The 25,013-nt window shown below is 37.5% G+C and overlaps 2 protein-coding genes across 3 annotated transcripts; both read right to left on the bottom strand.

Annotated features, from left to right (window-relative positions):
- Positions 1-10,086: 10,086 nt before the first annotated feature.
- On the bottom strand, positions 10,087-16,921 carry ARPC5 (actin related protein 2/3 complex subunit 5). Of its 2 annotated transcripts, none has more exons than XM_083357515.1 (4): positions 16,503-16,921; positions 14,605-14,677; positions 12,651-12,827; positions 10,087-11,403 (listed from the first exon to the last, which is right to left on the bottom strand). In XM_083357515.1, exons 1-4 carry the CDS (start codon positions 16,751-16,753, stop codon positions 11,341-11,343), a joined length of 564 nt encoding a protein of 187 aa, XP_083213641.1. In that variant the 5' UTR covers positions 16,754-16,921; the 3' UTR covers positions 10,087-11,340. The 2 variants fall into 2 exon arrangements, with proteins under 2 accessions (XP_083213641.1, XP_083213642.1); XM_083357516.1 differs by lacking the exon at positions 16,503-16,921 and adding an exon at positions 16,265-16,474 and having other exon boundaries at positions 14,605-14,675.
- A 3,625-nt stretch (positions 16,922-20,546) lies between these two features.
- Positions 20,547-24,796, bottom strand: APOBEC4 (apolipoprotein B mRNA editing enzyme catalytic polypeptide like 4; the record flags this gene model as incomplete). Its single annotated transcript, XM_083358153.1, has 2 exons — positions 24,709-24,796; positions 20,547-21,635 (listed from the first exon to the last, which is right to left on the bottom strand). Exon 2 carries the CDS (start codon positions 21,606-21,608, stop codon positions 20,547-20,549), a length of 1,062 nt encoding a protein of 353 aa, XP_083214279.1. The 5' UTR covers positions 21,609-21,635; positions 24,709-24,796.
- Between the last annotated feature and the right edge of the window lie 217 nt (positions 24,797-25,013).

Here is a 25,013-nt window from a genome sequence, read left to right as displayed (position 1 = left end):
TAAAATGGTACTAATAACTTTGCATGATCTTGATTCTATGCCTCTGTTTATACTACCCAGGATTATATTAGCTTTTTTGGTTGCTGCTGCACACTGCTGGCTCATGGTCAAGTGATTATCCACTAGGACTCCAAGGTCCTTCTCACAGTTACTGTTTTTGAGCCAGGTCTCATACAATCTGTATTGTGCCTTTGGTTTTTCCTGCCTAAGTGTAAGATTTTGCTTTTCTCCACATTGAAACTCATTTTGTTGGATAGGGTCCATTGTTCAAGTTTGTCAAGTTTTTGGATCCTGAGTTTGTCTTCTGGCTACTCTTGACAGTTTGGTGTCATCTGCAAATTTGATATGTTCCCCTTTAATTCCCTCATCTAAGTCATTTATGAAGATATTGAAGAGAACTGGGCCTAAGACAGAACCTTGTGGTACCCCACTGCTAACCTCTCTCCATGTGGATGTAGTGCCATTGAGGACTACTCATTGAGTACGGTTTGCCAGCCAGCTACAGATCCATCTGGTGGTGATGTTGTCTATTCCACCTTTTTCTAGCTTACCAAGGAGTAGGTTGTGGTCTACTTTGTCAAATGCCTTACTGTAATCTAAGTATACTACGTCCACAGCATTTCACTGGTCTACTAATTTAGTCACTTTATCGAAGAATGAGATAAGATTGGTTTGGCATGATCTGTTTTTAACAAACCCATGCTGGCTACTAGTTATGACTTTGTTTGTTTCTAGTTGTTTGCAGATCTGGGTTTTTTTTTATCTTTTCTAGGATCTTCCCAGGTATTGATGTTAAACTGATTGGTCTGTAGTTTCCTGGGTCCATTTTTTTCCTTTCTTGAAGATGGGGACCACACCAGCCCTTTTCCAATCCTCAGGTACTTCCCCGGTGGTCCAGGATTTATGAAAGATGTGGTGCAATGGTTCTGAGATAACATCTCCTTCAGAACTCTGGGATGTAATCTGTCGGGTCCTGGTGATTTATACTCATCAAGGTCGGACAGGAGTTCGCTTACTGTTTTCTTGTTCATTTTAATTTTTGTTTCTAGTATGTATTTTGCAGTGGGTTTTTTTGGTATGTTGTTAATATATACCAGTTAATATATATCATTTCCAAGCTCCTGAATTTTGATCACGTGACTATGGGCATACTGCAATGGTTGTAAATGAGAATAGTCATAAGTCAGTGCTATTGTAACTTTGAAAGGCCACTAAAGGAATAGTTTAAGTCAAGAACTACCTGTATTCTCCAAAAGGCACTTATAGACTTGATTTAATAATTGGTACAAAAGAACATTGTTTGGCAGCTTGGTTCATTGCGGGATTATGAGATGTCCGAATCAATTTCTTATTTTCCTGCCTTCATTTATTGTTGTCATATTGAGGGGAAACAACTCCATGTTTGTGAGAAAATAAAAACAGGGACAGCTTTAAATGGCCCAGTCAGGTAGTATGCTTCCGTCTTGGATGGAATGGCCAATCCATGACTTGTAGACTGCAGATCGCTTCCTTTTTAATTCAGTAATCCTCAAGATCATGCCACCAAAATTCAGCAGCAAAAGAACAAGGAAAACAGGTGCATTAACTGAGCTAAACACACCATTTTTTATTTTTAAAAAGAAATATTTCCATCATCACCATCCTGAAGGAAAAAAAGCACTTACAAATGCCAACCAGTCTCTAGTCACTGAAAAACATCATATTAGCTCATCCCATTTTTATTGGTCAGTGAGCAAAAGCAGATAAAAAGAAGGGGCATTTCCAAAAGATAAAAAAACTCCCTGTCTCTTACTGGATTGGCAAAATATGCAAAATCAAACCATTGATCGGATTAATAAAATAGGATAAACTGCAAACTCAGAAGTGAGAGCAACTTGTTATTTATTTTAAAAAGAGAAAGATCAATGAATGCTTAAATTTACTGCTATTATTTACTGTTATAAGAATATAGAAGGTCACCATGCATGTTGGTTAGAGTATCAAGTTAATTTAAATTATGCTAATACCAAAAATGGAGCTCTTACTAGGAGGTGGATCTCAGAAAACGCTTCCATCTCAGGATCCAGAAACAAGGATTTTAACTAGAAAGCAATCTCATTATATCTACTGGGCTGGCTAGATGCATCAAAGGTTTTCCTGCCTGAAATGAGGAAATTTTAGTAAGATCAAGCACTATCCAGTTATGCTCTGATCAGGAGCTGAGTGTATTTTTAAAGGCATTTGGGAAACATAATTTTACATCATGCTTAAAACAATCAATAAACATATGAATGGAATCCCATTTTTTCTCCTTCCAAGCAAGAATGTTGATTTAAAATTATTGGAAAAAGCTAATGAAGCTTTTCTGTTGAACTTCAGAAACATGCATACAATCATTTCATCAGATGGCTCCCTCTGGATTGGACCATGCACAAAGTCAATTTTTGTCAGTTTCAAAGAAAATAGGTTGAAAATAAAGGCTGTAGTTGTATGCAAATTCAGCTAATAGTACCTACATTAGGTATGCAATTTACCTATACAAACTCACATAGAACTTTGCAAAGTATAACTACTTGAACACCGCCAGCATTGACAGAATTATATCAGTGAATTGCAAAAGGCAGCTTTACTTGAAACAGCTAGCATCCTATGATGTTACCTTTAACATGATCAAACAACATCTGACTATCCCAGGCCCTTGGGAAGGACTCAGTAGGTGGCTAAAAATGCCAAATCCAGTCTAATCTGACTTTACCATCATAAATAAGAAATAAATAAGAAGCCAGATATGGCTACTGTTACAAAGAAACAAATATGGGTAACTGATATTGGTGAGAAAGAATACAAGGAACTTCAAATAAAGATTGAATGAATGTGCAAAAAGAAAGTAATAGTAATGTCAATAGTGGTAGATGCCTTTGATGCCGTATCAAAATATCTGAAAAAGCATTTGAATACAATAGGAATGGACAGAATCTCATCTCATCAATTACAAGATGTTGCATTACTTAAAATAGCACATACGCTTATGATATCTTTAGCCATCTTAGATCCTTAAGAAAGAACCAATAATTAAAGTATCGATTCAATCAGAACTATCACTTGGTGATAACAATAATATTTCTATCTTCATTTTTTTCTCTAAGATTAGTCCTTCTGGGAGAATGAACAGCAATTTTTGGAAGACACCATAAACTGAACATATTATTTCATGGATAGTTCAAGGGTGGGCAAATCCTTAATTACTGTTCTTTCACCCTACTTTTCAAGGGAAAAAAGATGGTAACCTCTTGCCCACAAGACAGATACATTCTTACAATCCCCCTCCCCCAAATAGTGTGTCTTTCTCTGCAATGGGGAAGATGGAGAATTATGATTCATCACATTCTCCTGAACAGAGACAAACACCCCTTTGTCTATGCAGACAAACCTTTAAAATTAAGCAATGCTTCCTTCCTTCCTCTTTTTGAGTTTAGCAGGGTCACAGGATAAGGCTTTGGGCTAAAGTAAGGAACTTTGGCTTAAAGTATGGACAACTCCTGTGTACAGAAACACTTTTTTCCCTGTGATGTAAAGCCTTTTTTTTTTAAATAAGATGCGTAATGTATCATTACCACCCATAAGATGCAATTTCTCATTTATTCTGTCAGTCTCTCATTCTAACCAGTTCTGAATCTATCAAGCAAATGAGTCATAGGATTTCTTCTCCAAGATTGCTACAGCAACTTTGAGCAACTCAAAGGAACTGCAAGTTTGCAAACTCATGTGGTTGCTGAAACTGCAATACCAAGTATGAATGGAGCAACTGAAGAAAGAGGGGGACTAAATGAAATTGGTTGTGATACTTCTACATCAGGCATGTCAAACTGCCAGCCCGCAGGCCGGACGCGTCATCCCATTGCCCACCCCATTGCCGGCAATGGAAAAACCGTCCCGATACGTTGGGCAACATCACGTGACATCGCAAGTTTGACATGTCTGATCTACATGGAGGAAAGTAAGCAGTGGGGTACCACAAGGTTCAATCTTAGGCCAGTACTCTTCAATATCTTCATAAATGACTTAAATGAGGGAATAGAAGGGGAACTTATCAAATTTGCAGATGATACTAAGCTGGCAGGAATATTCAACACCCTAGATGATAGGCTCAAGATCCAGAATAATCTCAACAGACTTGAACACTGGGCCATATCTAACAAAATGAAATTCAACGTAGAGAAAAGTAAGGTCTTAGACTTAGACAAGAAAAACCAAAAGGACACATGAAACCTGACTTAATAGCAGTAAGCATGAGAGGGATCTGGAGTCCCAGCAGACAATCAATTAAATATGAACCAGCAGTATGAGACAGCAGCCAAAAAAACCAATCCAATGCTAACGTGCGTTAACAGAAGGATTGAATCAAGATTACGTGAGGTACTAGTTCTGCTCTATAAAGCCTTAGTAAGGCCACACCTAGAATATACTGCATCCAGTTCTGGTCACCACACTATAAAAAAGATGCTGAGACTCTAGAAAGAGTGCAGAGAAGAGCAACAAAGATGATTAGGGGCCTGGAGTCTAGAACATATGAAGAATGATTACAAAAACTTGGCATGGCTAGTCTAGTGAAGAGAAGGACCAGGGAGACATAATAGCAATTTTCCAATATTTGAGGGGCTGTCACAGAGAGGAGGGGGACAACCTATTTTCCAAAGCAACCGAAGGCCAGACAAGGAACAATGGATGGAAATTGATCAAGGAAAGATCCAACCTAGAAATAAGGAGAATTTTTCTGACAGCAATCAACCAATGCAACAGCTTGCTTTCAGAAGTTGTGGGTGCTTTATCACTGGAGGCTTTCAAGAAGAGACTGGACAGCCACTTGTCAGAAATGGTATAGAGTCTCCTAATTGAGCAGGGGGATGGACTAGATGAACTCTTTGAACTCTCTTATTCTGTTAAAAATCACATGGGCATGTATGACCAGTGCTTCACAGAACTTTGTTGACATTTGTATGGTTCAAGAAAACCAATGTGTGGGTAGTCCTCAAATTATTCCTCAACTTAGTGACCATTCAAAGTTACAAGGTGCACCGAAAAAATAATTACAACTCAAATCCAATAGCTGGGCCCCTATGCCATTGTCATGTGACCACATTTCAGATGCTGAGCAACTGGTCTGCATTTACATTTGTTTGGAGCATCCTGCAGTCATGTGACTGCAATTTATGTTGTTTTTGCTGAAAACTAGAGTTTACTTTCAATTTTTGCCCAAAATGTCCCATAGCAAGCAATGCATTCTCTTGATAACTGTGCCATTCTCTTAACAACCATGGATTCACCAGGGGATTTGCTTAACAACCACTGCAAAAAGTATATTAAAATCATGTCAGTCATGTGATGATGCTGTAAGGACCCACTTCAATCTACATCTTAAGAAAACAGAAATCTTGAAAGCGGTTTCTTCCAACAGGAATCATTTATTAAGAGAAATTGATAGTAGACATGTGAGACAGGATCTGGGGAATTCCCTCCACCATTCAATGTTTTAAAGAGTTCTCAAGCGGGGGCCCCCACTCACAGTTCTTCCGGGCGATTCAAATTGGCAAATTTCTAAGTGTTGCTTCAGGAAAGATAACATCCATCTGGCTCCATTGGCACGATCATTTGTCTTCTTATTGCTCAGATTCCAAGTGTTGCCTCTTTCCCCCTCCCCTTTTCCCTGGCTGTCGGTAAAGAGCAGATCTTCAGAGAGGCATAGGATGAAAGGCAAATGGCCACATTGTTTGGTTAATAGACACGAAGTGAATCAACAAAAGGTTACTTTGTATTGTATCCAGGAAGTGAAAGTAATAAAAACCCCATGCATACCCCTCCCCTTTTTTTAGAATGACAGAATTCAGGAGATAGTAAGGATTAGTTTGTAATTTAGAGAAGATAGATAGAAATGAATTATAAATGGATTCTGACATCACTTTAGGACTGTCACAGCTTATGACCCTAATGGGCAGGCTCCATTATGATCATTAAGTTGAGAACTATCTGTATATTTTCTTGCTACTTCATTATAGAATTTTAAAGTTAATCTTTGTTACTCTTTCACAGTCTAGGATGCTTCAAGAAACTTATTTTGTTGCTATGTTCTCTCTTTCTGACCAGCAAATTGCCAATAATAATAATCCAGAACAAACCGAGCACCACTTGAACACCATCAGCATTGACAAATTCACCATTGGTCAATTGCAAAAATTAGCTTTACTCGGAACAGCAGTGATCATGCATTGATACCTATTACACCACCAAACATCCACATCTACCTATCCCAGATCAGTAAGAAGGACTTGACATTTGGACAAAAAAACCAGATCCAGTCTTAACATCTGGCTGATTATGCGAGGAACCATAAAATGTTATAATCTCCCACTGATTATGCAATTTTTCTCTCCTTGTCTTCTACATGTATGAAGTGAGCACTAAAGACCCTAGCATCCTACTGTAATGAGGAACACTTAATTATCAGCTATGATATATCCAAAGTTTTACCACATCATATCATCAGTTTTCCAACAAATGACAAAGACACAAGTGGAAAACTGATTCCTGTGAAATACTGTAGAGCAAATCAAATGGTTTTAATCTTGGATATTGTATTTCAGGTTTTTGGGAAATTAATAGCCCAGGTAAATTATGTCACTTCTACTGCCCAAAAGAGTACACTAGCAGTAACTAAATTTTATAGGCAACAGGGGGTTAATTACATTCCAGTGGCAATCAAATAGTTTATGACTAAAACAGTTGCCCAACTATTATATGGATGTAACTTGGGCCATACAAAAACCTAAGGACTTAGGACAATGCAGTCTTGAGGTTTGAAGTGAATGTGTCAAACATCAAGGCTTAGGCCTGGACCAGGATGCTAATCTCAGGACTCCAAGTAATTTTTGACACTCCTGGCCTGATGCCCCTGCTGTTGTCAGTCAGCTACCAATCTTACTGGCACTGTACCTATGTAAACAGTTTTACAGTCTTGGCCTCTCTCCTGAATATTTAAACCAGTCAACTCTTAAGGAAAGTCAAATCAATAATATAGAAAGAATTAGGGGCATTGATTGCCAATATGTTTTCACTAGTGTTCCTGAACTCTATTGCCAGATAGTAGAAAGCTGTAAGCTCTCTTCTGTAGGATATCTATACAATCTAACTCTTAAGCAAATATAGACAGGCCTTTTGCAGAGTCCACTTTGATGGACTGCTCTGTTGGCAAGAAACTTTCATTGGATTCCTTATATACAGGGATTTTGCCCTTGTGGATCTAGGGAGATAGAAACTCTTGACCATATCCTCATATGGTGTCCCTTTTATGATGCCCCAAGAGGTGCTCTGATCTCCCCAGTCACATTTAAATTTTATATATAATCATTTATGTTCCTTATTTCTTAACCGCCAGTCTCCCTTAGAGTAACTCCGATCATATTGATACATTCATACTGATGAATTGTATGTGTATTATTTTTTCAGAGATGTTAATTCTACACTCGCATACCAGGTAGCCCAAGTATCTATGTAAGGTCATGCAAGTGCTTGCACATAATGTGCTTTTGTCTTACTGTTTTCTTTTCCCCCCGATAATGAATTCCTGTTCCCAACTATTTTTCTTTTCCTATTGTAAAGTCTGATCAAAGTCCTAATAAAAATATTTGACTTGATTTGAAAGTTGCCATACCAGAAAAGGGCTGTTATGCCATTTTATTATTTAACTTTAGATCAAACATCAGCAATACAGCTAATCCTCAACTTATGGCCACAATTGAGCCTAAACTTTATGCTGCTAAGTGAGACATTTGTTGGGTTTTGCCCCATTTTACAGAATTTCTTTCCATCATTGTTAAGTGAATCCCTGCAGATGTTAAGCTTAACACGGTTAAGTAAATGTGGCTTCCCCATTGGCTTTGCTCATCAGGTCACAAAAGGGGATCACATGACCCCAGGACAGTGCAATTGTCATAAATATGAGCCAGGTGCCAAGCATCTGAAATTTGATCACATGACCGTGTGGATGCTGCAAGTCAGGTGAAAAATGGTCACAAGTCACTTTTTCCAGTGCTGTTGTAACTTGTAATGGTTACTAAATGAATGGTTGTTAATTCAAGGATTACCAGTATTGTTTGAAAGCTACATGTAGAAACACAAGAAGCATGCATTTTCAGGTTTCTTCACTGGATCCCAATATACTTCTTCAAGGTGTAGTTTTCAATCTTTAAAGCGCTACATAGTTTGGCACTCATGTACCTCTGTGATCATATCTCCCATGTTATGGAATATCCTCACCCCCAAATCACAGGGCATCCCCAACTTATTTGCCTTTGACGTAACTGTGAAAACTTTCCTATTCTAGCAGAGAGTCAATGTGTTTGGGCTCTTTTGTAATTTCTTGTGGCATCTATGGTGGAGTGATTTATGGGTTATTTTAACGGTCTGTGATTGTAATGGTCTGTGAGAATAATCTTGGGAGATAGGAGGAAAAACCACAGTCTAGTCTAGACAATGGTCTGAAAAGAGGCATCCGAGTCTACATAAGGGATGGAGGTAAAGCATCTCAGAAAGGAGCCATCCTAATTCTTCAGACTTGCAAGATTCTGTTACTGTAACTTTATAAGAAAGGTAGAGTTAGTGTTCATGGTTCTGGTTTCCTGTCTGTATTATCTTATTTAAAGGGATAATTTCAAATTTCAACCTGGTTGAAATAAAATGGTGTCAAAATGTTGTAATAAATACATATATAAATAAATGTGTTGTCAGTTCAGTTTAAGAACAGTTTCAACGTCTGCTAGTCGTACCTGGAGCACATAAAAATATTGCTTTGGCATCAGAGGTTCCAATTAGCTATTATGGTAAATAGTACCACTCAACATTAGAAACATAATTTAAAAAGGTACAATAAAGAATATTCTTCCTGCGTCAACTCAGAAAGTTCAAACTGCCCAGGAGCTGTTAACACAGTTTTACAAAGGAATTAATGAGTCTGTTATTTGTACTTCTATAAATGTCTGGTTTGGTACAGGTACACTCCAACAGATAGTTAAGATTGCAGAAAGAACAATTGCAACCAGCCTGCCTTCCATAGTACATTGTGCAGGTCAGAAGGAGAGCTGAGTAGATATCCACAGACCCCTCACATCCTGGACATAAAACTGTTTCAACTCCTTCCCTCGGGACGGCGCTATAGGACATTGCACGCCAAAACAACTAGACACAGGGCGTTTTTTTCCCCTTGTGCCATCACTCTGTTGAATACTTAATTCTCTGTGTTGCCTAATGTCTATTAACACATGTAGTGTGGCTGTATTACCTTTCTTAACCTCTTTATCCCCTTTTATTGACATTATTCTGTTGCTTTGCATGTACAGTTTTTGTACCAGAGACAAATTCCTTATGAGTAATCACACTTGTCCAAATAAAGTATTCAATTCAATTCAACTCAATTCAATCATGTCAATTCCTCAGAAAAAGGAGAAAGGTAAACAGAACATGAGATCCCTGTAAGTGTAGAAGGACCAGTACAAGTGTGCTTTGAGACTAGCTATGAGAAAACCACTTTCTATGGCAGCTATTGAAGTGCTCATAATATGCTTATACTATGTCCACTGAAGTCCTTGTTTGGTTACATAGCGTGTAAGGTTAACTTTAGACTAACATCCATTGTCTGCAATGGCAGATTCTTCATTCATATCTGCACAATGAAAACCTTCTCCTTCTGTGGTTTACACTTTGTAAGACCTTTATGGTCTTTTCTTGGAAGCTCACTGGATAGAGCTTTGCAGCAATCTGTATTCAAGCAACAATATTTGATCTGCAGGGTATATGAGCAGGCACCAAACGTATGTTGTGAACATTTTAAACACTGGCATTTTTTTTACTCTGCAGCTCCTGTGCAATCTCTGGAAGAATGCATGTTAAGGTGTCCCTTATAAAGTGCTCCAGATATTGACAACCCATGCTGAATCACACTTTGCTCTCTGAACCTGGATTACTGCATATTCCTATCACTTATTAGTCTTTTCATTACTCCCTTTCTCTTTCTCTAAGTATACATTAGCAACAGACAACAAAACCACACTTTGAAAATTAATATTTAACAGTGACCATTTTATTATTTTTCATTTTACAAAAAAAGCAGATATAAAAATGAGCAAAATCTTCATAATTCCATTAAATGTAAATGGAATATATTAGTGAGCTCTGCTCCAAAGTCACATTCAAGCAGCTTTCATTCTGGAATGCTCTACATCTTTTAGGAAATTCATGCTTTACTGTTATAGGTGATTTTTTTCCTTCCTGATCAACATCATCTTACTTAATACAACTTGGAACATGACCATAATAAGAGCAAAATTCAAGATCCTCTAAGTCACAGTACCTGAATATTGATCAAGGAATGTCTGTATTTTCAAATAAAACTATACATTAAATTGCTAGGGAGAACAATACCAATTTAGCATCCCTGTGTGTTGTTTCTCTCACTGCTCCAGTATAACATATAGAATCTGTGGTCTCACATTCTGGTGTCATGACTAATTTTTATGTTAATTGCAAATTTTATAAGTTGTTATGTACACACAAAAACAGTATCAGAGAATGATGCTGAAAGTTAGAAATTAAGGGAAAATGTCATCCCAAAGAAGTTTTTTGGCAGCAGCCCGTGTCAAATGCAGTATGTAGTTTTGCCCTAATCCTTTTACACATATTACATTATCAAGCGGCAACTGTTAAACTGAATTCCCTCACATGATCTGTTCCTTTCCTTAAATAACTCATCGCAAAAGCAGTGATTGTAATGAAGTCATTAGGAATGGTTGCATTCAACTGTTACAAAAACATTTACACAATGCATAAACCTTTCCACAGACTTTTGCCAGGTAGTGGCAAAGTTTTATCATTTGACTAAAAAATGCAAGGCCTGCTTTTTCTACCCCCTCTCAATTTTAAGCGATCCCACCTGCGACAGATTACATGGAATGCTGCCTGACTAGCTAAGGAATTTAAAATATTGATGTCAATCCCTGCCATCTACTCAGAAGATTTATCTGAAGAGGGAAAGGCAGTGACTTGTCATGATTTTCTGAAAATTTAACTCCAATGCAAAAATTTGCATTTGTTATTAAAATGCTTTGTAGGTTTCTTCTTAAAAACAAATTTTCATTTTTACATTTATCCAACATTTCACAAAAGGTTTGATATATCTATTAAGCCACAGATATGAAAAAGCAAAAAGGCAAGCCGAGAGACAGATGCTACCCACAGGGCAGTGATGGCAATTGGTTTTTTGGTCTTGTACCAGCATGGTACATACCCATGGCAGAAAGGGATTTTTCGCTGGACTTAAACTGTTTTCCTGGCAGTTAAGACACGGACAATGGAACCTACACCTCCAGCAGCAAGAGCCTGCAAAACAGAAAAGCCATACATATGGAATAAGAACTGAAGACAAATTTAATTATGGATATTTATTAAATTTTTAATGGGGATTCTACAAAGAGGTTTAGAAAATAAGAAATATCAGCATTCCACATAAAAAATCTAGTATAATATGAAGGGGGGGGGGGAGACATAGCTATACAAATAGCTTACATTACAATAGAAATCACTGGCAGAATCATGTTCCCTTTGTATTTGCAGCTAAATCTCTTGCTGTAATATACATTGTCTTGGTTCACTGTATAAATTGCTAATTGGGGAAATGCCAGCAACATTTAGAGCGGGTGTCCCCAACCCACTGCTGGGTCGCAGCCTATTGGCCACTGAACTGTGTGAGTGGCTGGCTAGTGCACATATGTGCATGTATGTGCATAAGCGTACAGCTCCATTCGCGCGAGTGTCGCCGTTCGCGGCCGCACTCATGCGACTGTCATGGGCATTTGCGGCACTACCATGAGCAACAGGTGTTGTGTGCACGCGGATATGTATTCACCTTCCCAGAAAACCATCCGTTCTTTCCTCCCTCCCTGGGCCACCAACCCTGAAAGGTTGATGAACTCTGATTTACAGGACACAGAACATACTTAATAGCTTAACTGAAGTGTTTGTTTTACTTTCTTTAAACTGTAGTTCCTGTCACTTTTATTCAAATTGTTCTTAACAATTTGGGGGAAGCATTTCCATTTTCGTTGAATTCTCTTGCTCCTCCATTTTCTAAAAGTTGGAAAAATTAATTATCTGTAATAAAGTTACATTATTTTATTTTTTTCATTGGTAATCTAAGACTGTTCCTGATTAGACATTATTTTCCAGCCTATGTATAATTTTATTTTTGTAAAAGTTCTTCAAGCCTTACATATATTTTCTTTTTTGAAGTTCTGGGCACCTGTCTTTTTAGTTTTTCTGTGTGACTTTTCTGGCTGTATTGTTTGGGTATCTGTGGCTCCTCCTTTTTTTATATGCTAATCCAAAATAACAGAAACCTTGCATTAAGGCAATACAACCGGTTAATGTGAGGACTTAGAAACAAAACAGCAAACGATGAAATGAAAACCTCATTTCCAATCTTGCGTATTGAAAGTCTGTTTTTCCAATGTTGAGCAGAAGTCTTTCTAAATATGAACAAGCTGAAAATGTATATAAACTTAACAACTCAAGAAAATAGTTTAGGGGGCTCATAAGAATAAAAAAATCTGCTATCTAGAGTAACATACCTTTTCATGCCATTGCAGCAAGACAGCGCTGCTGTTGTCAGAGGGACTCTCAAAACCTTTGTAGATATATTTCATTAATAGATCAACTCCATTTTTATCCAAAGATTGCACTGCTTTTTCAATATCATTGGCTTTGAAAGAGATGAGCACCTTCAGGACAATGCTCTCTGCACGATCCTGGAGACAGAAAGAAAGAGTGATACAGAAGGCCCCATGACTCTGTCTGCAGATATAGATTACAAACCATACACATCTATTTGAAATTAAGTCCCACCAAGCTGAAACAATTTATTTCTACACAGAAATCCATTAAGCTATAATATTGTTTATCCTAAAATGTCCAATATATTCAACAAGCAGCAAGCAAAAATATGGCTTATTAATGCATAAATAACTACTATTTAGGAATCATTCAAGAACATATATTGTTAACACTTCTGATTATGATGTGTGGATGGCAGCAAAATAAATAAAGGCATTCCATGGTATACTGAACTGTAACTCACCAAATTAGGCCACTGCAATAATCTTATATAAAAAAGATTAATATTTTTTTCTCTTTTTGTCCTTCCAGAAACACTTTTTTGCACTAGGTATTACTTTTGTATTAGGTATCATTATTTAATTTTAATATATGTACTAATTTCATTTTTAGTGCCATTCTGGCTGAATATGTCCTTGAATCAGTAACTTGCTCTGACAGGTATATGGCCTATGAGTCCCACTGAAATCAATAATACAGACTTTTACTAAGTACATACAGTATAGGATTGCACTATGAAATCTCATGTTCATAGATTGCATACAGTCCTTCCTTCCTATGGGCCTTACAGCAAGAATTAGAAAACAATTCTTTCCTACTTCCTGAGAAGCATTTCTCACCAAGAAAAAGCACTGAACAGTGCAAGAACATTTATATTTCCAAACTGGAAGCATATATTTATCATGCAATACCTTCACTGCACTTAGCTATCTATGGCACTTACATTTTCAATGTGCTATTATAAATTATTTATAATGCCAAAAACATTCCTATCCCTACTGCAAGTAATGTCAGCAACATTAACCTTCATTATGTAATGCTAGGAATTAAAAGTTCATATTAGTATCATTTATATAAGCAAGACTATGATCCTTCCACATATCAGTATCAACTTCCAAACCTGATAGTATTTTTAAATGAAGCAAAACAAACTTAAATTTAAAGAATACAGAATTTAAAGCTATTTAATTTTAAATATATTTAAATTTAACATATTAAAGATAAAAATACAGAACTTCAACACACAATTAAGAAACAGACAAATGAGAAATTATGTTTGTTCTCTATTCATGCTAAAATATTTTTTTGAATGGTCATGTTACATTAAGTCACCGATTTAAGTAGACTGATTTAGTACAAGTGGTCCAATTATGACCATTCTTTTAGCCAGCTTTTAAAGTTACAACAGTGTTGAAAAATAGTGACTTAGATCTGGTCCTGACACTTACCACAGCAGTCCTGCAATCATGTAATTGTGATTTGGGTGTTCAACAACCATTGTGCATTTATAAAACAGTTGCAAGCATCCCATGATCACAATTGCCCTTTCCAACCTTCCCAGCCAGCATCTAGCAAGCAAAGTCAATGGGGAAACTGGAAAGGAAGATTGCAAGTTCAAGGTGCGGTCGCTTGACGTCTCATTAATTTAAAAGGTCATATAATCACTTGTAGTCATGTGATGCTTCATTTAATGTTTATACTGTTTTAACAACTAATTTTCCAGTTCCTGTAGTGCTTTTAAATCAAGAACTACTTCATTAACTCTGCTCGTTATTCTGCTTCTTCTTAAAAGTAAAGCTGCAAAACCACAAGTCAACCCTGTTTTCTTTAGATTTTTTATGAAAATATTCTGAACTGCAGAATAGGTTACCAATGACAATATTTGTAGTTTAAAAAATACTGTTACCATACCTTTACAGCTTGACTCTTTGTATTAATTGGAGGATTCTTCAGAGCTGCCTGTAAGGCTGCCATCATATTTCCTGTGAAAAGTAGTTAAGGCTAACTTGCCAGTCTTTAGAATCAATGTTATTACTAATAATATATCACATTTCAAGTATTAGAAGTGCTTCAGACATATTAGTTGGGATTCTTGCAAGAGCCATGTGAGTGATTACAAGTGTTTTCTTGATTCTAGAAAATGGAAATCCTATTCCAATTCCTGCACAAGTTACCGGTATATTTCCCAGAAAATATCATGTCACACTAGTCAAGCCAATATTACTTGTTAGCAATCACGAATTGCATTTTTCTTTGTTGAAAAGACAGAAAATAATAAATATAATTTGATACATTTAACAACTTCATGCTGCAGAAGAGACAGGAATTGATAAATAAGTAGATAAAGATAAATAACTAGTTTTTAGCTGAAAGTCCACAGTGCAACAAGATCCATAGATCTGAACTAGCAAAATACCACTGAACTTCAACTCATCTATTAAACAATGAAACATGCTGATAGTGGAATACATTTTTCCAATACCTTTTGTTACCTACTTATGAAACCATACAACATATACAAACATAATAGTTACTAGTATGATTAAAAACTAGCCTTAATAAGCAAACAGCTGTGAACAAGAGGCACAAATAACATATCAATGGTTCTATTCCTACATATACTTATAACATCTCTTATATTAAGAAGCATTGTAGATATGTTTCTATAAAAAGAAAACCCCTGCAGAAGCCATATACTTCCTTTTTTGAGAAGAGGAAATGGGGAAACTATAATCAAGACTCCTCTCAATTTCATCACTTCAAATCTATTATGTATGCAAAAGTAAGCTCCAAGAAAATGGGATAGAGTAAGCTCCAAGAAAAATCCAAATTTAATCATTTGAGATCAGACTTGAAAATTCACATCATATTAAGCAATTAATATTTTCTCGAGTAAGGAAACTTATTAGAAAATGGAAAGCAAAATTCCACCACAAATAGAGGTTTATACAAACATCAACATTATTTAAAAATGGCAATACTTCCAAATAACAGCATGATTTTTCATTTTAAAAAGCCAAGAACCAAGAATTACTTTATTTCAGTACATCTTGGGAGGATTCTAAAAATAACCCACATCTAATTTGAATTACTGCAGCCTTATTTACACTAAACCTAACTTTAAAATAAGATACTGTGGTTTAAAACACAGTAACAGTTTTTTTCAACTGTCTATTCATAGGGTTTTTTTTTTCTTTTCTTCTCTGAAAAACCTATTACGATGAACCAAAGCATTTGCAGGCTATTGAGCTGGGTTAAATAATGAACTGCTCTAACCCAGATGCAGCATCTCAAGAGCAATAGGCAGAATATCTAAATGATTTTCCAGTTCCCAGGCTACTAATCACAAGTAAAACAGGGTACCCTTTAAGTACCATCTAAATTAAAAGGCTCCAAGTTGCGATCCTCGCTCTATTAATTCATTAGCCCCCTTCACATTACAATTTAGATGGAGGTGAGGCAAAGAATGAACGAACTTTTCAAGTCCATTTTGAGAGCTCAAACTTCAGGAACACCACTGAAATGGATTATTAAATAAGGAACTCTTTTTAAAACAAAGACAAAAACGAACCAACAATCCTAGTAATTCGGGCGACCTCAGTCGGATTGCAAAAGTCCCTGGACGGCATCGAAGACCCAGCCATTTCCGTGCTTCCTGGCTGCTCTCCAGAGGTCGTATACACGGGGTCGCCGTAACCCAGGGGGCTGGGGGGAGCTGCACTCGCGGGCCTGCTCCCTCGCGGGGACCCCACCGAGAATGGCATGCCCCGCCCGCCCTGCCTCCCTCCGCCGAGGAAGCAGAAGGATATTGCCTCAAGCACGAGTCCACTTCGCCCTCGTCCGGCCCCACCTGCCCATCCCCGCCGTCCTCCTCATCCACGAACTTGTTCTCGTCGTATTCGTCCACATCGACGCGGCGGAAGCGCGCGGAGGAGACCGTGTGCTTCGCCATCGCCGCGTCCACCTCACTCCAGCAAAGAAGCGGCACCCAGCACCCTCTCCCCAAAAGCGGCGACGGCCGGAAGAAGGAAGTAGAACCGCGGACGCCGGAACCGCGCATGCGCGACGCCCGCCTGGGCCGTTCTTCGCCTTGTACGGCAAGCGGAGAATACAAGTTAGGAGGAGTTGGGTATTTTTGCCGCCTTATCCGATTTTTCGCTTCGTTTACTACTGTTTCTTTCCCCCTTTGTCAGGGAGTGACGCACGCGCAGTACCGCTAAGGGTTGTGGGTGTATTGGGCACGCCTGAGTACAGCCATTTCAACCCCACCCTGATAGGGTCCCCATGGGTCATGCGCAGAACTCTTAGGGCGAGGTCAACTATCTTTTTACAGTGGCGCGATGGAAGGGGGGGGAGGTTGACCGGTTTCCATAGAAACTGGGGGCGAGGGGAGGAGAGGTTCAGGTTCGACGTGGTTAAATGGAGTAGAATCGTAGTTTGTCCGATCTACCTGTTGGCTCTTGAAGAAATGTCAACGCAGAGGAAAAAAGCTTCTTTCCCCCACTTCTGACAAAAATTGAAGCGAGTGGGTCGAGCGACAGGGCCTGCTATATAGGTAGATTTTAGATAGCCAGATACGATCTCCCTTCAGTACAAACCAGGTTATCATTCCTGGAATATTCTCACACCCACCCACCCCAATATTGGTAAAGAACTACAGCTCTTCGTATTGCTAGGGTTCACCTGCTGCCTATTATAGTTCAGTAAAAGATGGTGAAAAAGCTGATAAGGAGAAAAGCTGATACTGTTGTAATAGGAAAACGGTCTCTGAAGTTCACAGCATGTCTTGTTTTCTCTGTTAACGGCATTCTTTAGCGTTGTACATCCTACAGGGAGGGGGGAGAAATTACATTATCACCCCCCCAAGGGTATATAGGTACCTATCTCACAGATGTGTAATCCTCAATATGGGTTGCAAAAATTAAATTTTATTGAATATTTTTTAAAAGCAGCTGTTATGCTGTTGTACAAATAAAAACAATACTACTGTCTTCAAATTTACATTTATTTAGCGGCCTTTTGAAATTATAATGGCATTGAAAAAAAGTGACTTAAACATTTCCAATTGTCACAGCATCCCCAATGTCACATGATCAGAATTCAGGCACTTGGCAACCAATATATATTTACAATGATTGCAGCATCCCAGGATCATGTGTTTGCCATTTGCGACCTTCCTAGCTGGCTTCTGAGAAGCAAAGTCAATGGGATAAGCCAGATTTGCTTAACAACAGCATGATTCATTTAACAACTGCAGTGATTAGTTTAACAGCCATGGCAAAAACGGTAATAAAATTGTGCACGACTCACTTAGGTGCCCTGCTTAGCAATGGAAATTTTGGTACCAATTGTGGTGGTACGTTGTAATGTAATCTGTTTGCCCAGAGAGAAACATAATCAGTAGAGGCTAGACCATAAATGAGCCTGGGTTGCTCCATGCTTTGAGATTGAAAAAGATTGCGGTGAAGAACCACAGCAATGGAAGCCATGCCCTTTCAACATTTCAAACAGATCAAAGACATTTCAACAGAGGTGGTGCATGTGATATTTGAAACTGTGAATTTGGTGGTAATGCAGGTTGGAGAACTGGGCACTCTTGCCTCAGTGGAACCTGGACTATGTCTGAGGAAAGCAGCAGGTCTTTGCCCGCCACAAAGGTTTTCCTTGGCACAGATGAACTTCTTGGCCACATCTTTCCTAAGCATTCAATGACATGTATCTTAGGAAGCTGGGGAACAAGCCAGTTTTCCCACAGTAGTCTTGAACAAAAACATTGAAGTCATCCAAACTCTGCAGGAGGTAATTCACCAATGTTCAGTGTGGGAAAATCCTCAAGAAATACTGTATTGTTGAATCTCTTAAGCAATAATAATAGGCCTTAGTTCAGTGGCAGAATGTCCTGGTGAAATGTCTTCCGACTGCTTTTTGATATTGCTATTAAAAATGTACATATGCCTTTTTCACCAAATCTTTCTGCTTGTAATCTGCCATTTAAAAAAGAATAGCAAAAATATATAGTGATTTAAGGGGATAACAAAAGGATTAAATTTAATTGAACAAAAAAATGGGGCTGTATGATTTTATATGATTTATGTATGATTTAGATATTTAGATAGACATTCCCTCTATTTAAATTACTTCCTAAATTAAGATAAGTTGAAAGATTTAGCAAATTAAAAAAGATAATTTCCTAATAATTTCTTAAAAAAGATAATTTCCCCCCAACTATTTGTTAGAGTAGAGGTTTTTATGTACTGGATTGAACTTAACCAAACATGAATTGGCCTATTTTCTAAAGTTCAGTGCATTTATAGAAAGAGTCAGAAGAATTAACAAACACTAATTTAAGACGAGCATGATTGCTAGCTTTAATGAGTTTTTATTTATTTAATCCAGAGGCCCCTAACCTTTTAGGCACCAGCGAACGGTTCTGTGGGAAGAGGTTTTTCTGTAGACTGGAGGGGATGTGGTTTCATGTGCTGCCTGCATCCCATGGATGGGGCTTTGTTTGCACAGCCCAGTTTCGTGGCCTGGTGCCTGTCCATGGACTGGGGGTTGGGGACCTCTGATTTAATCCATTTTTCAGTTGTCTTTCATTATGATCAAGATTAGTTCACAGCACAACAATGGAACAGTCTATCAAAGCAAAGAATAACTTATCAAAATACGATAAAAGAAAAGAGGTTAAGCTATCATTATGCTTTAATTCAGAGTTGGTAATATATGGCTTGTGGATCAGTTTCATACAACCTGATGGTCTTTTCTGCTGCTCATAGAAGCAGCCATCATTTCTGCCAAAATTTGTTTCAAAGAGAACATTCCTCTTATTTTGTTTATTTCTGACCTAGAGAGATTGTATAGATTTTAGTTTTACAGGAACTTCCACAAGCCATTTTTTAGTTAACACAGATTAACAGAAGCTAGAAAGCTATTTACTGTAGCATTCTTGATTATCCAAAAACACATTTTGAAAAATAATTATGTGAGGTGCTGTAGGAACATGCCATGCAGGGTGTTTTTCCTATAAAGATGTTCAGTTTAGAATAGTTAGTTTATTGCAGTCCATGACCAGAAAAAAAAATAGAAAAAAATTATCACCCACTTCATAATTAATTATAGCATCATCACAAAGATGGCAACTTTACAACACACATAAAAAAGCATTTGAGCCATACTATTTTTTCCCTTTTTTGAGAGTGGCCTTCACCTCAGATATGTTGCCCATTTTTTATGTATTCATCAACATATAAACAACATCAAATGATATCTTTGGCCTGAAAGAAATTGCCTACTGAAGTTGAAGACAGAAGATTACTCTCCAACTGTTGACAGCTGCCAACCAAAAGTAAAACTTTTTTCCAAGCAGAATCCCACAGAATTTTCATAGGCAAACTTTACTGAGAAGAAAATAAGACTGTTATAAAGTAAACTGTCTTTTCTTTAGAATCAAAATAAATTTTTTTACATTAGGGACTTCTGATTAATTTTTTCATAGCTTCGTTGTGGTATGGCAAGGTTGATTTTTCAGATTTCGGTGGATGGGGGGAGAGAAGATCTGTACTCTGATTTTAGGTAGCAGTCACTGAAATTCTTATCAGTTTGAGAAACAATCTTTATAGTTGCTCATTGCTTTGCTGCTGTTACTAACAGTAGCTCCTGTGGAAAAAACAAAAGATTGCCTCCCTGTCTTCTTTTCAGTTGCTTGCAGTTGATACTCCATGTCTTTTCCCAATATATAAATTACATTTTGGGGGGAAATGTTCGTGTTCTTCTCCATACTCTTAACTCACCGCTGTAGCTATTCCTTCCTATGAATTGCCCAGTCCTGCATTCCAATTTTATATGACATAAATTTAATCCTTTTTCTTTCTGTAGCCTTCAAGTTCTGCAGATTTGTTTAATAGTTGTTTGATAATGTTTTTCCCCTGTGGAGATCTTTCCTTTGGTATTAATTTGCTTAATGACTCATTTGGCATGTTTAAGTGTCTGATAATGTTTCTAGGTTTCTTGTATAAAGGGGGCAAAGTATTAAGGGGAGGCGTGAAATGAAATGGTGACATTCCCATTGGAGCCATTCTTTTACCTGTCACTTCTGCTGGATAGATTGAGTTTGATAAGTAATAGTTTTGCAAACTTGCTGCAGCAATTGAAGTTCCATAAATTGGCTGAGACAAGGTGTTAACAAAAGGCAATTTCATTCCTGTTATACTGCGAATTTGTGTTGCATTTTTTTTATCAGCCAGAGTTCTTATAGGCAAAATTGGGTGGTAGAATCTTGCTTGTGGCATAGAACTCACAAAATTATAGAGGAGGGAATGCCAAAGTCCACCACAGAGAGGATTCAGTGTCACCTGAGGCCACATGCTGGCAAGACTCTGCAAGGCTTCACAATTCCAGGTGGACACAGGGAAATCCTCCTCTGTGTGATACAGCTGTGAGAAATAAATGCAGAGTGTGATGTCTCGATGCCTCATTAAAAAACTGTAAATTTTGCTTATACACCCATGCTCTGCCTCATTACAAGGAGAATAATTTGAATAAAGAATTATATAGGCAATGTTTCCCCAATTGTGCACAACTGAGTCTAAATAACCATCCATTTCAAATAGCATTGACTCTGGATGGATGTTGTATTCTACACAGTTTGTCACTTGGCCCTTTTGAATTAATTTACCTGATACATGTCTCAACTCATAAAAGAGAAGGTGTTTATTTTGGTAATCCATTGGCCCATATGGAAATCCAAAAGCGTTTTGAAATTCTGTGTAAGGAACTCGTGCTTCTTCCCCTGTATGTATGTGATAAGGACACTTAGTACAGTTTTGGCTCATTGTTAGCCAGTAATATGGCTTCACTATTGTACCTCTTTGTGCTAGGTATTCTTGGCAAAATGGTTTTGTTTCTAGGTCCATCATGTGTGAGAACCTTGGATGTTGACAGTCCTGAAACACAGAGAAGACATATCTGAGTAGTTATTTCCTTGCTTGTTTAGAAATTTTGAAATTAAAATCACATCTACATTACAAATTCATTTAAACAGATATTGGACTCTACAGGAGAAGGAGCTAAGAACAGTTTTGTTTTGGTTTTTTATTAATGGCAGGGTTGTTAGAGAATCCTGGACTCTTTATATAATTGACCATTTCCATGGAAGCTGAGAAATGTAAAATACTATATTTTGTATTTTAATATGTCCCAGAGCTGCAAGGCACTTCACATTTGTTTACAAAATAGTGCTTTGGACCATGTGCCAAAAGCAGAGCAGCTGCTTGCAGTTCTTTAAATCAGCTGTGTACTTGTGCAGGATAATACACCTGTCCAAATATATCTATCCCAATAAAACTCTAAAAACTTCATCTTGAATTTTATTGGCCACCCTGTCTATAATTTTTCTTCTTGGTGGTTCCTTGATTATGGTATTGGTTCCTGCCTGATTGTTTGCCTGGTGTTAATCCCTGCTTATCTGGGTATTGGCTGCTGGAAAGGATGTGTTCTAGTCTTCTTCTTTTCTTCTTAGTTTTTTAGCTTAGTCTTTTTGAATGGTATGTAAATGTGGTTTGTTTCTATGTGACTATTGATGGCTGTCAAAACATTTTGGAATGTCAAGCTTCCAGGAATTCCCTTGTATTTTTGTATTTAGCTTGATCTCTAGAATGCTCACAGTTTCCCAGCTGAAACTATAGTTGAATTTGGCCTTGTGTTGTGAGATTAAGAAGTGATTTTATCACATCATATGACTGCTAGTTGTTGGTCATGGATGCACTCTGCTAGTCTTCTGCCTGTTTATCCTGCATAGCAGCTGTTATCGTCTTTACATTGTATGTTGTAGGTATCACATTTCTTTTTTCATTTTGAGCAACTCGGTCTTTTGGCTTATTTAAGATGTTTTGGAGGGATTTATTTGATTTGCTATGGTGATACCATGTAATGGTATATAGGAAAGATCCTGGGAGATAGGGCAAAGAGGTTCTGCCTAGGCAACAATCCTAGAGAGAGCATAGCCCACAGCTGGATAGTGGATGGGGCAAGAGGCTCAAAAGGGATCCTCCCTAGTTTCTTGAACTGTAAAGGAGATGGCAAGAGAAATATATATTTGGATTTGCAAGATTTTGCTAATATAGCTTTAAAATAACATAGAATTAGCTTATCTAGTCAGATTTCCTGTCTGGTCAATTTAGTAAAGCTGATATACCATATGTTTGTAATACTTTATGGTTAGCATAGCACTAACAAGTCTCCATATAATAGATTTAGATTTCCATCTCCACCTCAACCCACAGTGGATATGGAAAACTGTGGATCATCAGCAAACTAATTGTATCAGAACCCAGTCTGATGAATTATTTTTTCTAGCATTTTTGTGCAGATTTTGAATAGCAGGTGTCAAGCCATAATGGTGATTCTCAAACAAGAAAACTAGATTCCTAGTCTTGTTGTCAGGTTTACTGCCAGGAAAAAGAATCCTGATACAGAATATACGTATATGTTTTATCTCCCATTTATTGATGAGTATATTATGCTGGGAGCTCTTTAATGCCTTTGATCCTGTTCTTATTGGTTCTTGATATAGAAGAGATGTTGCTAACTAGAAGCTGGAAGAATTCTAAAACCAGCAACAATGTCCAGGAGCTTAAGAATGGATCCTGCTAGGCAGCAGTGCGACCAGCAAATGAGCAAGACCCAAAACTTGGTGGTGATATATTAGGGTGGGAAGCAGAAAATGTTTATGGAATAGAATAAGAATATAGTTAAGTAACTAATATGTGTATGCTAGACATTATAATTTTTATGAAGTGAAATAAAGGAAATTTGGGCTACCTGAAAGCTAAATACTATGGATATTAAAGATCAAACTGGAAATACGTAATTAAAAATTAAAACTAGATAAAAATTAACAACAGGACATTGATTGTTAATTGAGATCTATTAAGATACGTATAAGCCAAAAATGTATTTATAAATGCAATATTGAAGTTTATACTGGATTTTGATAGAATTAGAAATTTATTAGCTTAATTATGAAATAGCAAATGTTAAGGGAAACAGAGAAGAAATTCTTGATGATGTAACCTAAGATATCTACTAAAGATTGTATTACTGAACTGTTGTTTAACCCAATTACCACATTGCCTTCTAAATACTTACATGTAAAATTGGAAAATCAATAAAATACCTTTAAAAAAAAGCTGGCAAAAAATTAAGTAGCCCCTTCTTCCACCTCTGAATCCAATTAAATGGGAAGTTACCTATGAATCTTCCCCCCCCGCCATGCATTATAACTATTTGAAATAATAATAATATAATAATAAACCTTTATTGTCAAAGTACAACATGTGTACATTGAGATTAACTGAGCCTCCCCCCACCGTGCTCTCTCCCCCCAACACACAGTGACAACAAACCCTCCATCCCACCACACCATGTGAACCAACTACACCACACACCGGCCTCCCAAGTCAATTCTGCATAAGATTATGTCCCATTTAAAAGCCTAACAGCCCACGGATAAAAGCTATTTTTCAGCCTGTTGGTACGGCTGGCTATGTTCCTATATCTCCTGCCGGATGGTAGGAGAGTAAAGAGATACCGTCCAGGGTGTGAGTCATCCCTGAGAATTTTCCTCACTCTTCCAAAGCAACGAGCCCTGGCGATGTCATCCAGTGGTGTCAGGGAACAGCCCACAATGTCTTGTGCTGTGCTCACTACCCTCTGTAATACTTTCCTGTCCGCGGCTGTCAGACCAGCATACCAAACCACAATACCATATGAGAGGACGCTCTCTATAGTAGACCGGTAAAAGAGGGTCATTAGCTGTTGTTCTACCCTGTTCTTCCGCAAGACCCTAAGAAATATGTTTAACCCTGAACTCACTTGTAATCTTAAAGAGCACAGAATGACAAAATGTGTGTAATAAAATCAAAACTTGCTTCTGAAAAATAAGATATGCTTTGTCATACAGAAACTAACAATAGCCAATTATTTATTATTATATTTATAATATTAAGCTTTACTTACTGTCAAAATTTCTTGAGGCCAGAATAGCAGCAACAGTTGATCTCAGCCACAGTGTTACTTGAATTAATTACTTAATCCCAGGGCTTTTTTTGTCATAGAACGCTCAGAACGGAGTTCCGGCACCTTTTTCTCTACCCTACCTTATAGGGTAGGCAAGGCGGGTTGTATGACGTGTGAGTTCCGGCACCTTTTTCTTTTACAAAAAAAGCATTGCTTAATCCTATTGTCAGTGTCCTGAGAAAGAGAGAGAATACCCTTCCAACTACATATTTCAAAAGACCTTAACTTGTTTCTAATAAATTTTC

Source organism: Vipera ursinii, assembly GCF_947247035.1.
Source record: "Vipera ursinii genome assembly, chromosome: 3".
Taxonomy (NCBI): Eukaryota; Metazoa; Chordata; class Lepidosauria; order Squamata; family Viperidae; genus Vipera; species Vipera ursinii.
The sequence above is the reverse complement of the archived record's forward strand: the minus strand, read 5'-3'. Positions and strand labels throughout refer to the sequence as shown.